Genomic DNA, 12,433 nt, shown 5'->3' on the forward strand with positions numbered 1-12,433 from the left:
CTTCGTGTGACTTCTTTGTATCTTATTTGCAATATCAAACCATACCATCTGATGATCACTGTGCTCAGATGGGCACCTAGTTGAACATTAGAGTCATTATTCCCATTTGTGAGCATTAGGTCGAGTATTACATCCTCCCCTGTGGATTCCATCACCATTTGTTTGAGCAGAGCCCCTTGACGGGCATCCACTATCTCTCTGCTTCTTGCAGATTCAGCAGTAGGGATACTCCAATCCACATCCAGCACATTTAAATCTCCAAGTAACACTTCTCTCTTCTTTCCCACCTTTTGGATGTCTTTGACCAGATCTCTGTCCAGCTCTTCTGTCTGAGTTGAAGGCCCGTAGACCACAGCCATGTATATGGAAACATAAGGAACATAAGAAATTGCCATGCTGGGTCAGACCAAGGGTCCATCAAGCCCAGCATCCTGTTTCCAACAGAGGCCAAAGCAGGCCACAAGAACCTGGCAATTACCCAAACACTAAGAAGATCCCATACTACTGATGCAATTAATAGCAGTGGCTACTCCCTAAGTAAACTTGATTACTAGCCGTTAATGGACTTCTCCTCCAAGAACTTATCCAAACCTTTTCTGGACCCAGCTACACTAACTGCTCTAACCACATCCTCTGGCAACAAATTCCAGAGCTTTACTGTGCTTTGAGTGAAAAAGAATTTTCTCCGATTAGTCTTAAATGTGCTACTTTCTAACTTCATGGAGTGCCCCTTAGTCCTTCTATTATCCGAAAGAGTAAATAACCGATTCACATCTACTCGTTCAAGACCTCTCATGAATTTAAAGACCTCTATCATATCCCCCCTCAGCCATCTCTTCTCCAAGCTGAACACCCTAACCTCTTCAGCCTTTCCTCATAGGGGAATTGTTCCATCCCCTTTATCATTTTGGTCACCCTTTTCTGTACCTTCTCCATTGCAATTATATCTTTTTTGAGATGCGGCGACCAGAATTGTACACAGTATTCCAGGTGCAGTCTCACCATGGAGCGATATAGAGGCATTATGACATTTTCCGTTTTATTAACCATTCCCTTCCTAATAATTCTTAACATTCTGTTTGCTTTTTTGACTGCTGCAGCACACTGAGCCGATGATTTTAAAGTATTATCCACTATGATGCCTAGATCTTTTTCCTGGGCATCATAGTGGATAGTACTTTAGGACAGCCCATAATGCTTCTTCCCTACCCCATGTCCCTTGCATTTCAGTTGCTTGGTTATTGTTTTTGACATAAAGAGCTATTCCTCCCCCTTTCCTGTCCTCTCTGTCCTTCCTTAAGTTATAGCCAGGGATGGCCGTGAATCGTGTCTCTGTAACAGCAATGATGTCCAAGTCCACCTCCACCATTAAGGCCTGCAGGTCTGGGATTTTATTGCCCAGACTAGGAGCATTTGTGCTCATAGCTTTCCAACATTTCTCCCTTGGTTTGCTGCTCTTCCTAGTCACCTTTTCTGCTTTTGTGAGCCCGTGGATTTTGTTATTTTCTCCTCCCACTTCCTGTATCACTTGGGGTGACCTGCCAATTTCATTGACCACACCCTGCCACCCCCGACCTCTAGTTTAAATGCTTCATTATGTATGATCTGAATGTCTTGCTTTGCATCCTCTTTCCTGCCAAGGACAAATATAGACCATCCTTACCATACGACCTTCTATTGCTCCACATACACCACATCCAAATCCACATTCTTTACACCAGGTTTTGAGCCAGGCATTGAAGTTATCCCTATGGCAGAGCCTTTTCTTCCCCTTTCCACAAACAGGTAATACATGGAGGGAGAAGAAAAGCCTGAAAGCTCAACTTCTACAAAGAAATAAGGTAAAAGGAAATCTAAGGACTCAATGCTTTCTAATTACATGAACTGGGTAAAGTAGTGTGGCTGCCCTGTTAGTCCATGTGAATATCTTTATTTCCATAGATTGCATGTGCATGCATGTTTGATAACAGAGGCACAAGGAATGACATTTGACTGCTGCAGTTCAATCCAATCCAGCAGGGGAATCTGGTTGTGGGTTTTCTGTCTGCCCTTGGCTGGCCGCAAGTAGAATGAACACACAAGTGGGTGATAAGAGAAGGGAATTCCTCTGTGCTGACACACCTCTCACGCCCCATTACTGGGGTGTCGGTCTTATCTGGGAGTCTCATAGGGGAATCCCTCACTGTTGCCAAGTCCCTCCCCAGCCTGTGTGTGTTGCACCATGCCTGCAACTGCTCTCTGGCTGATAAACTCCCTCAGCCTCCTCCACCCTCCTCTGCCTCTCTGTGCTTGCATTTTCTTTTATCTAAAGCCGTGGGCGTGGAAAAGAGGAAAGTTATGTTTCCCAGAACCATCTCCTCCTCTTAAAGGAGGAGATGTTCTGGGAAACAAATTAAATGTTTCGGCCAAATCTAGGTCCATCAGAACCCAGAGCGTGAGGCGTTCTCTTCTGGGGATACAGTAGATCAGGAATACTGCCTGGGGACAAAGCCTGGCTTTTACCAGTACTGCTACCCCCTTGGGTCTCTGTGCAAGGAGATCCCTCCTACCTTAATGAGGAGCTCCCGGCTCAGAGAATGGTTGTTCTCATCTGAAAAGATTTCTGACAGCTCCATGAAGATCCGGAAGCTTTCTCTGTCCAGAAAAGAAATAATCAGTAATTTATCTTGGGTAGATGGGTGGGGAAAAGGTGGGTGTGTAGGAGCGTTGGTGTTTTGGTGGCTAGGTAACTGTGTGGAAGAGGCACCTCGCCTTAGAATAGTGAATCCTACTAGCAAGAAACCTGTCTCATAGTGCATTATCAGGTCGATACTGTAACGTGCGGTTGAAGATTTCCCGTCTGTAACGTGCTGGGAGCGCACAATTCGGACGCGTAAGGCGATCCAGCGATACAGTCTCCAGTTTCACGCGTCCTTAGCGCTTCTTATAACAGACGCATAACCCTTTCCGCACGCAGCATGTATATGATATGTAAATGAACGAATTAGCTGTATAATGAAGGAATTAGCTATTCCCCTCCGATACTGTAACGCGCGCCCCGACTATCGCTGCCATTTTGCCCCGCGTTTAACCTGCTAATTTACCGTCTACCCCTACCCCTGCATTAGAGGCAGGGGTAAGGGTAGGCGGCAAGCTTTCCCCCAGCCCCCTCTCACCTGCCCTGGCCGCGTCCATGGATGCTGGCCTCCGGGGCAGCCCCAGTCCTCCCCCCTCCTCCCGAAGAAAAAAAAAAGCGAAAAAAAGTTGCAAGAGAGAGAGAGAGAGGGGAGAGGACGGCAATCCTACGCTCGGCGACTTACTTTTGCAGCCCCCCTCCTCTGGACATCGTGGCTTCCCCCGTGCCAGTTTCCCCTCCCCTCCTCCCGAAGCAGGGCGCGAAAAGCAGCCTTGCCCCGGAGGAGGGAAGAAGGGACTGGCAGTGTAAAGCGGCGAAGCGACTTACTTTTTGCAGCACCTTCCGGACATCGGACGACCTCTCCTGCCTCCAGCTGCTCGCGAAGATGGACGCCTGCACGGCCGCTGAAGACGTGACGTCACATGCCTGACGCCAAACGTCGTGACGTCACGTCTTCAGCGGCCGTGCAGGCGTCCTTCTTCACGAGCAGCTGGAGGCAGGAGAGGTCGTCCGATGTCCGGAGGGGGCTGCAAAAGTAAGTCGCTTCGCGCTTTTCGCGCCCTGCTTCGGGAGGAGGGGAAGGGGAACTGGCACGGGGGAAGCCACGATGTCCGGAGGGGGGCTGCAAAAGTAAGTCGCCGAGCGTAGGATTGCCGTCCTCGCCCCTCTCTCTCTCGCAACTTTTTTTTTCACTTTTTTTTTGCTTCGGGAGGAGGGGAGAGGGGATGGCAATCCCGACTTCCTGGTATCGGTCATTTCAAATGACATTTGAAATGACAGATACCAGCGTGGCCATGAAGCGTTAGGCCCGAGCACCCAGGATACTGTATAGGCGCTCTATACCGTAAAATGGGTTGCGCGGGCCTAACGCTTCCCTAACACTTCGCAGACGCGGCATGCATTTGCATGCAGTTAGAAGAGAGTATAGAGTAGAGATGTGAATCGGAACTGAAATCGGATCCGATTCTGGTTCCGATTCACATCTATAGAGATGTGAATCGGAACTGAAATCGGATCCGATTCTGGTTCCGATTCACATCTCTAGTATCGAGCGGTAAGTGAAGAGAACTGTGCGTGCGGGGAACGAGGGTGCGCCAGGCACTGCCGCACTCTTTCTACCGCGGCCTTAGAGTATCGACCTGTATGTTTGCTGCTGACTACATCTAGCACTCGATGCAAAGAATTAGCAAAGCCAGTTATGGAGATTTATTTCAGTAAAGAAGGAAAACATCAGCCCCAAAGCCAGTGTGCTACTATAGCAGAATCTTGGTGTAAAGCATGTCACAAAACATTGGTTCCTACTGCCCTTCTCCCCTAAGCATCATCATAAAACTAGATGTAAAATTGATTTGCCCTGCAAACTGGCACCCAGGGGGCGGGGGGTTCAGGAGCTGGCAACAGAAGCCTTTCCGAGTGCACGCATGTTTAGCTGTGTTCAGCAATCCCCTGCAATGCTCTAACCTACTCTGCAACTGATCCCCAGTTTATGGGTACGGAGGGGACAGAGGGAATGGAGGGTTCATGCAAATAATGATTTGGGGACAGAGGGGTTGCCTACCTGGATACCTCATCCCAAGTTTTCTTGAGCCGGTGAATGGCATTACATTGTAGGGCTGAGAGGATGGCACGCAGAGAGGAGAAATTCTTCAGCATCCGACACTCCTGAGGAGAAACCATGGAGGGTCTTGAGTTACCAGCACAGGAATGCTCAAAAGGCACTATTCAACCAAAGGATTCGGTCATGTTCAAGGCACACATGCATGGCCTCCTCACTCTGCTGAGAAGACTGGATGTGTTTCACAAGGATAAAGAGGACTCTTGCCTCTTACAGCAGGGAGCCACACTTCTGAATTCTGGATCTACCCCATCACACACACAGACCTGCTCTTGGCTGACATTATGGAGAGTTGCCAGGACTCTGCAAACCAGTTTTCATTACTCTGCTATTTGGGGATTTTGGCCAGAGGTTTTTCTGGAGCAAGTAGGACATAACTCGCAGACACGCCTGAAATAAAATAAGAGCGGGAGTGGCTCAGGTGTCCTGACTGCTGAATCTGTCTTAGAACCCCTTAGTGTCCTTTGCAAGAGGAGAGCATGGCTGACATGCTGGGACTGGGAATTATGAGTTCAGAGGGTGAAGGGCACACAGATCAAAGGGAGGCCAATCAAAGGAAGTCAAGGAAATGGGAAGTCTCCTTACCCGGGCAATATCGATCCATCGCTCCAGCACCTTGGCCCTCTGCTGGGGTTTAAGGGCCCTGTCACTGAGGCATGTGGTGATGACACAGTTTGTGATGCTGTTGAACTGTGAGACAGTGGCCCGGATGGTGGGTGCCAGGTGCTCCTTACCCTTCTTATCTCGCTGGGACCAGATGCAGCCCAAGCAATGGTAGGGCACCACTTTCTTAAAGAGATCCTGCAGAGAGACAAGAGACCAGAGTCTTAGTGCCGTCCCTCAAGATAAATATTAACCTAGGTGGGATTTTGCTTCTCTTATGTGGCAGATTAAGAATTTTGTGGATACAAAATACATTCATTTCAGTTTGCCAGTTTTGTGGTTGACAATGATAGGAGTGTGTTTTATAATGTTTATGTGATTGTGGTACTGGCCTAGGATGGCTGGCTGCTGTGATAGGCAAGTTAAGAAATGTTAAATAAATAAATACCAATATCCAGAACCTCAACAGAACTTTTTTCATAATTTACAGCAAATGATACTGCTCCACTCCCCTCCCTTATTATAAAGGTTGGAAATTAGGATAAGCAGAAAGAAAGTAACAAACAAACAAAACAGCGGTTCAGCAGATATATAATTCTCATGCAGCTGAGATATGAGGATTGGGGCAAATTCTCCAGGAGCTCAGAGCACACACTCACCGCATCCATGACCGTGAACTGTTCCGCCACCATTTCGGAAGAGAAAGACAGGAATTCTGTCTTCCCCTCGCCCACCCCATTCTCCTCTAGTAGCCGAAAGGTGCAGCTGGAGTGGTCGAGCACTGCAAGAGAGAGGCTGGAGTGTTAGGCCCGCACTGGGATTCAGAGAGTTACCCAGAGGTTAAGAACTGGTTTTCCCAGTGCCCCAGTTTCACGCAGACAGGTTCTGCTACCTTTGTATCATTACAAAGAGCTTTCGGTCCATGTAATTAGAGCACAGAAAGAAAGGACTAAAAGGGCTTCCGTGATGTCATTTGGATGGTGGATCATGGCTGGAGGCTAGGGATGCACTCAGAGAAAGGTTTCTCTAACCTGTTCTGCATGTCCCCCATTGAGAGAAACTCCTCCAGCGCCCTGGGTGACCTGTTCCAGTGCTCAGCTCCCCTCATCAATGGAAAGATTTTGAACACGTCTAACCCAAATCTCCGCAGCTGCAATTTAAGCCCATGGCAGTGCGGTATGGAAGAAAACCCACACAGTCTTCAATGCTGTCACACAGTCTCAAGTTATTCATCCTGATTGCAAGAGTACTTTATCTCATCAAGAAATATACATATTAACACCAGAAGCTTCTATGGGCATGGCCTAGTGCTTAGATCAGCAGGCTGAGGAGCAGGGAAGCCAGGGTTCAAACCCTGCTGCCGCTCCGTGTGACCTTGGGTAAGTCTCTTCATCCTCGGTTGCCTCAGACTGAAGCCCTCTGGGAGCAGGAAAATAGCTACCATACCTGCAGTGTATCTCGCCTTGAGTACGGCTTTGGAAAGCTAATTAAATCCAAAATCCTAATCCAAACCTGCAACCCTGAACTAAAGAGAGATGGAGAACACTCCTCTGCTCCTCCAGCCATTCCACGTTATCCCCCCTTCCCTCCAGAGATGTCTCATTACCCCAAAGCATTGCTGTGACCCTCACCATCCTTGTCCTCTTCGCTGTTTTGTTGCCGCTGGAACTGCGTCAGTAAATTACGGGCCCGCCGCTCCAAATCAGAGCCGGGGATGTTGTGGCGTACGTATGAGATGAGCTGCTTCAGACACAGGAACTCAGGGGGTCTGCGGAAGTCTTCCGAGTACTGGTCCAACCACGCCCCCAAGATGGAGGAGATGGTGCTAGGAGAGAAAGCATCTTGTCAGACAGCAGCAATGGACGGGAGCGCTCAGCACAGAGTTGCTGGTGACATAAGCGACAGGGGCATCACTCAGAGACAATGCTGTTCTGCTGGCACACCAGAAAGCAAGACACAGGGAATGGAGCTCCACCTGTGAGAGCCAAGTGTTAACGTTTGATAAAGCACCAAAAAGACTCCACTCACTTCTTCAACTCCAGCCTGTCGTCCACCATGTGCCGGGAGTGGTCCCCATTCGCCTGGGTGTAGAGTCTGCCATATCTGCCAAGACACAGGAGAAGAGTTACCGAGGGAATGGTAGGGCAAGGACTTCCGCTTGCTAAGGCTGGCTGGAGGTCACAGATGCTCACAACCCTGGCCAGGGGCTGGCAGCCATTTGCAGAGAATAAGGGTTCTTATCTCTGGGAGGTCTGGGGTCACTCAACTGAGGTAAGGGAGGAGGGAAAGAGTTAAAAAAATGAATTAAACGATTGGGTGTCGGCACAGCCAGCAATTGCTGAAGAAGGAAAGGACTCCAAAGCAAGAACTGAGCAAAAGCGGCAACTACTGGAGCTCAGAGGAGGCTTGGATTCCGTTTGCATGCAGCCTCATTCAACCTCCTTGTTTTGAATTATTTACTGAATGCAAGAGGATGGGGGAGAAGTCAGTCCTGCTTGGGACCCCAGGGACTCTTGTCTACTGGAGTCCTACTTTAGATTCAGAGCACACAAGGCAGAGGCACTGGGCCTCCTCCCTCTATAGGCACCAGGATTACATATTAGATTTTTTTTGAAGATGTAAAGAAGCCTGCAGGTAAGGTGAGCCGGATGGATTTCCAGAAGAATCCCCACGACAGACTGCTCGGGAAATGTAAAAGTCATAAGACAGGAGGCAGTGTTCGATTGTGGACTGGTAACTGCTTAAAGGACAGAAAACAGAGGGTGGGACGAAATAGTCAGTTTTCCAAAAGGAGGGAAGGTCATTAGTGGAGTATCACAGAGATCATAAATGATCTGAAAAAGGGACAAGCGAGGTGATCAAATTTGCAGAGGACACGACATGATTCAAAGTTGTTAAAATAGCAGCAGATAGCAAGAAACTGCAGCAGGCCCTTGTGAGACTAGGAGCCTGGGCATTGGACTGGAGGTCGAAATTTAATGTGGAAACCTGCAAAGTGATGCACTCGGGGAGAAAAATCCCAACTACAAGTACACAATGCTGAGTTCTGTATTAGGGGTCACCACCCAGGGAAGAGACCGTAGAATCCTTAATGGCAATACATTAAAATCCTCTTCTCAGGGTACGGCGGTGGTCAAACAGAATGTTAGGAATGGAGAATAAAACAGACAATCTCATATTGCCTCTTCATCGACCCATGATGCAGGCGCACCTCGAGTAGTGTGTTCAGTTCTGGTCGCCCCATCTCCAGAACTATAAAGGGTGCAGCAAAGGGCAATTAAAACGATAAAGGAGATGGAATGGCCTCCCTATGAAGAGAGGCTACACAGGCTAGGGCTCTTCAAGGCTGAGAGGCGGCACGATAGATGCTTATAAAATCACGAATGGGTGTGGAACAGGTACATAAAGGGCAGCTATTTCTCTTTCAAATACTTCTAGAATTCTCTGAAACTAACCATCAAGATTTAAAATTAATTGTAGACGGTACTTTTTCACTCAGCGCACAATCTAGCTGTGGAATCAGGATGTGGTTAAGGCGACTAGCATAGCTGGGTTTTAAAGAGGTTTGGACAAGGTCCTGGAGGAAAAGTACATAAAATATATTATTAGCCAGGCAGACTAAAGAAATCTATTGCTGTCTTAGAGTGAACAGTAACAGGAAACAATTTACTATATGGGATCTGTTGGAGACAGGATGCTGGGCTCAATGGCCCTTAGTCTGACCCTACATGGCATTTCTTATGTTTTTATGTAAAGACTGTACTTAGGACACAATTTGTGCCAGGTCATCATCAGTCTCTCTGCAGTTTCCACACGCCGTACGTTTTAATGAGAAAGATGCACTTCTCAGGTCAAAAGTAAACTGGGTCAAACTAAGTAAGTCAATGCATGTGAGCTCCTTTGGTAAACTGGCATCTTTACAGGGACAAACAGGCCCACAAGGCCTGACCTGCCTGTTGCATTAGCACAGAACCCAGCTGATCTCCATTGCCCCTCTGCCAAAGATCCTCCTTGCTTTTCCCAGGATGTCTTGAATTATGAAGCAGTTTTTGCCTCCAAAACCTTCCCTGGGAGGCTGTTCCGTGAAACCATGACCTTTTCTGGGTAAAAATGCTTCCTTACTTTACTCCTCAAACCTCGCATCTTGACCTTCTCGGTCTAGAACTTCTCTTCCAGAATAAAAATGCCTTGTGGTGCCAATATCTCCTACCTAATGCACTCCAGTCTGGGCCGCCAGGGACCCGCTGCCCCCTTCCGAGAATCCCTCACCTGTTGAGCAGCAGGTCCAGGACTTGTTTGGTGCTGGCAAAAGCTCGGTAGGTGCACAGGAAAATGGTGACGTAGGTGGAGTCATTGCCCTTGAAAGCAGAGACAAGATATTCCACTAGCTTCTCCAGCGTCCCTGCCTTTATTGTCCGCACTTTACATGTCTCATACAGATTTAAGGCAGATTCATTTTCAAACTGAAAAAGAAAGAAGGGGGAAGGGGAAAAGGAAAACATTAGCAATTAGGCAGGCTCCAGAGGAGAATCAACCCCAGGAGATCAGAAGGTGAAATTGCTTCTTATCTGTTAATTTCCTTTCCTCTAAGGAAGGCAAACCAATCCACACAGGTGGGTTATACATCCTACCAGCAGATGGAGACAGAGATGTTGATATTCAAAAGACATTTAAATGGATAACAGAAAAACTGCATCCAGGAGAAGGAAGCTGAATCCATACCAGGACCTATAGGATTGAACACAGCGCTCTCCAAGCCTTCTCCTGGGGACGTCCCTCCCATTGGGAACAATGGGCATCGAGGCTCAACCGATCAACTGAGGGAGGGACCAGTCTGGTGTCATCTCAGGATCTCAACCTTTTTTTTTTTTTTAAACACGGACATTTCCCACTATGGAGATGCATGTCCACCATTTGCTGGAGATGAAGAATTCAGGTAGGTTGATGTTGGGGCAGGGCTATATGTTGGTGATGTCAGGGAATCAGTTTTCTCTGTCTCCATCTGCTGGTAGGAGTGCATAACCCACCAGTATGGATTGGTCTACCTGAGTGCAGAGGAAGTTGGACCTTTCTTACCTGACACCAGAGCCCTTCACAAGAAGGGGACATTTGAAGACATTATACCTTGAGGCTCGTCCAGAGTGACATCAAAACCTCTTCCCAATCACACAACAGAAAAGATGCCAGTAATGCCCCAGAGCAACCCGCGTCAATGCATGCAGCCATGGGGCCCATGGTCTATGACTCCCAGTCAGACTGTGGATGTGGACTTGGATGTAACAGTGGCAGATAATGTCAGCTAGTGGCACTTCAGGCTCAGACATGAGAGTAAAGTTGTGGTAGACTAATTGAACAGGATGCTCAGGTGTACATGGAGGTAGGCTCCAAAAAATACTAATAAAATCAAACCAGATTATATAAATACAACCCAAGTGCTCATCTGGACAGAGAATCTGTTCTCAACAACAGAAGATTCCAGAGACTCTCTCAGAGCAGGAGACCAGAGTTCCAATCACACCCTTCACTGTAACCCCCCCTTTACATGCTCCCTCCTTCATTGTAGCCTATGCATAAACAATCCTGTGCAAATCTGTAGGCTTTCAAACTGCTGGGGGCCAGTGTTTGTAAAAAGTGCTGAGTCTGTAATATTCTCTGGGAGACCAAGCAAAACATGCCACAGAAAAACACAGCATTCCTCCTCTCACCTTTCAAAACTACTTTCCTTCAAGCCTTCCCTTCCGAGAAGCCAAGAAATTCCAACCTATTCCATGGGGAGAGGGGGCAGTTCCATGTGTACAGCCCTCTCCTCCACCAGCCTTTGACTGCAGCTACCCCATGCTTCCTCCTCCTCCTGAACTGTGGATGCTCCCAGCACAAATATTTACTCATATAATTAAGAGGGGGAAAAAAAAAAAAAAAGAGCGAGGAGCTTAATGAAAAACAGAAGTGGGAGGGCAGCCAGATCTGGGACAGCTAATCCAGACTCTTTCCCTCTCACTAAGCCACAGCTCCAGGGTTGCCAATTGTCAGTAAATTTACTGACAGTCAGTTAAAAAACAAAACAAAAAAAAACAAAAAACCAACAAGAAAACATGTCCATAAATATCATTTCATGTCAACAATATTGTCATGAGCAACAGGGCCTATGTCTTGAATGCTGGGAGCTCATGGCCTGTGAGGCTGGTGTACTCGGGAGTCAGAGTCTGTCTCAGTGCATAAGGGGGGGGGGGGGAGGGAGGGAAAATCTCAGCGTAGTGAGGTCAATATTGAAAGGGGTTTGCCCGGCTGAGTCCTGGACTTAAGCCAGACAAATTGCTGGATTTAAATTCCCACTGGTCTGAATACCCCGGACTTAGCAGGCTAACTTTTTATCTAGCTAAAAGATCTGCCAGATAAGCCTGGGGGCATTCCAGGGCAGAGGCAATTTTTGATGTTATCCGGCTAACATTTGAGCCACTAGCCAACCAGCCAGTTAGCCAACTTATCCAGCTAACTTTTACATAGCCGGATATGCTTACCAGATTAACTTTGCTGGCTGGTTTAGTGACTCAGGTACTGAACCCAGTAAGTCCAATTATGTGCAGAACCCAGAAAAGCCTCTATAAAAATGTGATAGTTACAAAAAACAAAAAGAAAACATTTTGGGGAGTTGGCAGCCCTGCACTGCTCCCTGGGGACTGTGTGTGCAGGCTGCCACCCAACCCAGCACTGGGAGAGCGGACAGAGAGTCTCTCCCCTACCGCTCTTTTATTTTCCTTTCTCCCTTGGCCTGCTTTTGTTGGGATCGGCTTGTGCAAGTCCCAAGAGGAAGATGGGAGGCCTCTCGGCTGCCATCGCATGATTAAGGTTGGACAGACAGGAATAAAAGAGCTGGACAAATGGAAAACTGCATTTGCAGAAGTTCCTCTTCCCTGTCTCTTCTCTATCCAGGCTGCCCCCAGGGTTCGGTATTTGTCTAACAAAACTCTGGCACTGGATAGGATGCACGGTTGTTTGGATTCTTTTTTTTTTTTTTTTAATAGCCAAGCTGTCAGATGCAGGAAATGTTGTTTCTGTTCACCTCTTCCTCTTTAAGGAAAGGGAAGTTCAGGGAGACGAGA

At 47.7% G+C, this 12,433-nt stretch overlaps 1 protein-coding gene across 4 annotated transcripts in view; it reads right to left on the reverse strand.

Moving 5' to 3' along the window:
* RALGDS (ral guanine nucleotide dissociation stimulator) overlaps positions 1-12,433 on the reverse strand; it is a 124,799-nt gene that overhangs the window by 14,639 nt on the left and 97,727 nt on the right. For all 4 annotated transcript variants that reach the window (XM_029611274.1, XM_029611276.1, XM_029611275.1 and 1 more), the window contains exons 3-9: positions 9,603-9,796; positions 7,362-7,436; positions 6,965-7,158; positions 5,993-6,114; positions 5,316-5,531; positions 4,674-4,777; positions 2,550-2,634 (exon numbers count right to left, since the gene is read on the reverse strand). In XM_029611274.1, coding sequence (XP_029467134.1) covers positions 2,550-2,634; positions 4,674-4,777; positions 5,316-5,531; positions 5,993-6,114; positions 6,965-7,158; positions 7,362-7,436; positions 9,603-9,796 — 990 coding nt within the window. The remainder of the gene's footprint in view (positions 1-2,549; positions 2,635-4,673; positions 4,778-5,315; positions 5,532-5,992; positions 6,115-6,964; positions 7,159-7,361; positions 7,437-9,602; positions 9,797-12,433) is intronic.

This window comes from Rhinatrema bivittatum, chromosome 8, assembly GCF_901001135.1.
Source record: "Rhinatrema bivittatum chromosome 8, aRhiBiv1.1, whole genome shotgun sequence".
Lineage (NCBI taxonomy): Eukaryota > Metazoa > Chordata > Amphibia > Gymnophiona > Rhinatrematidae > Rhinatrema > Rhinatrema bivittatum.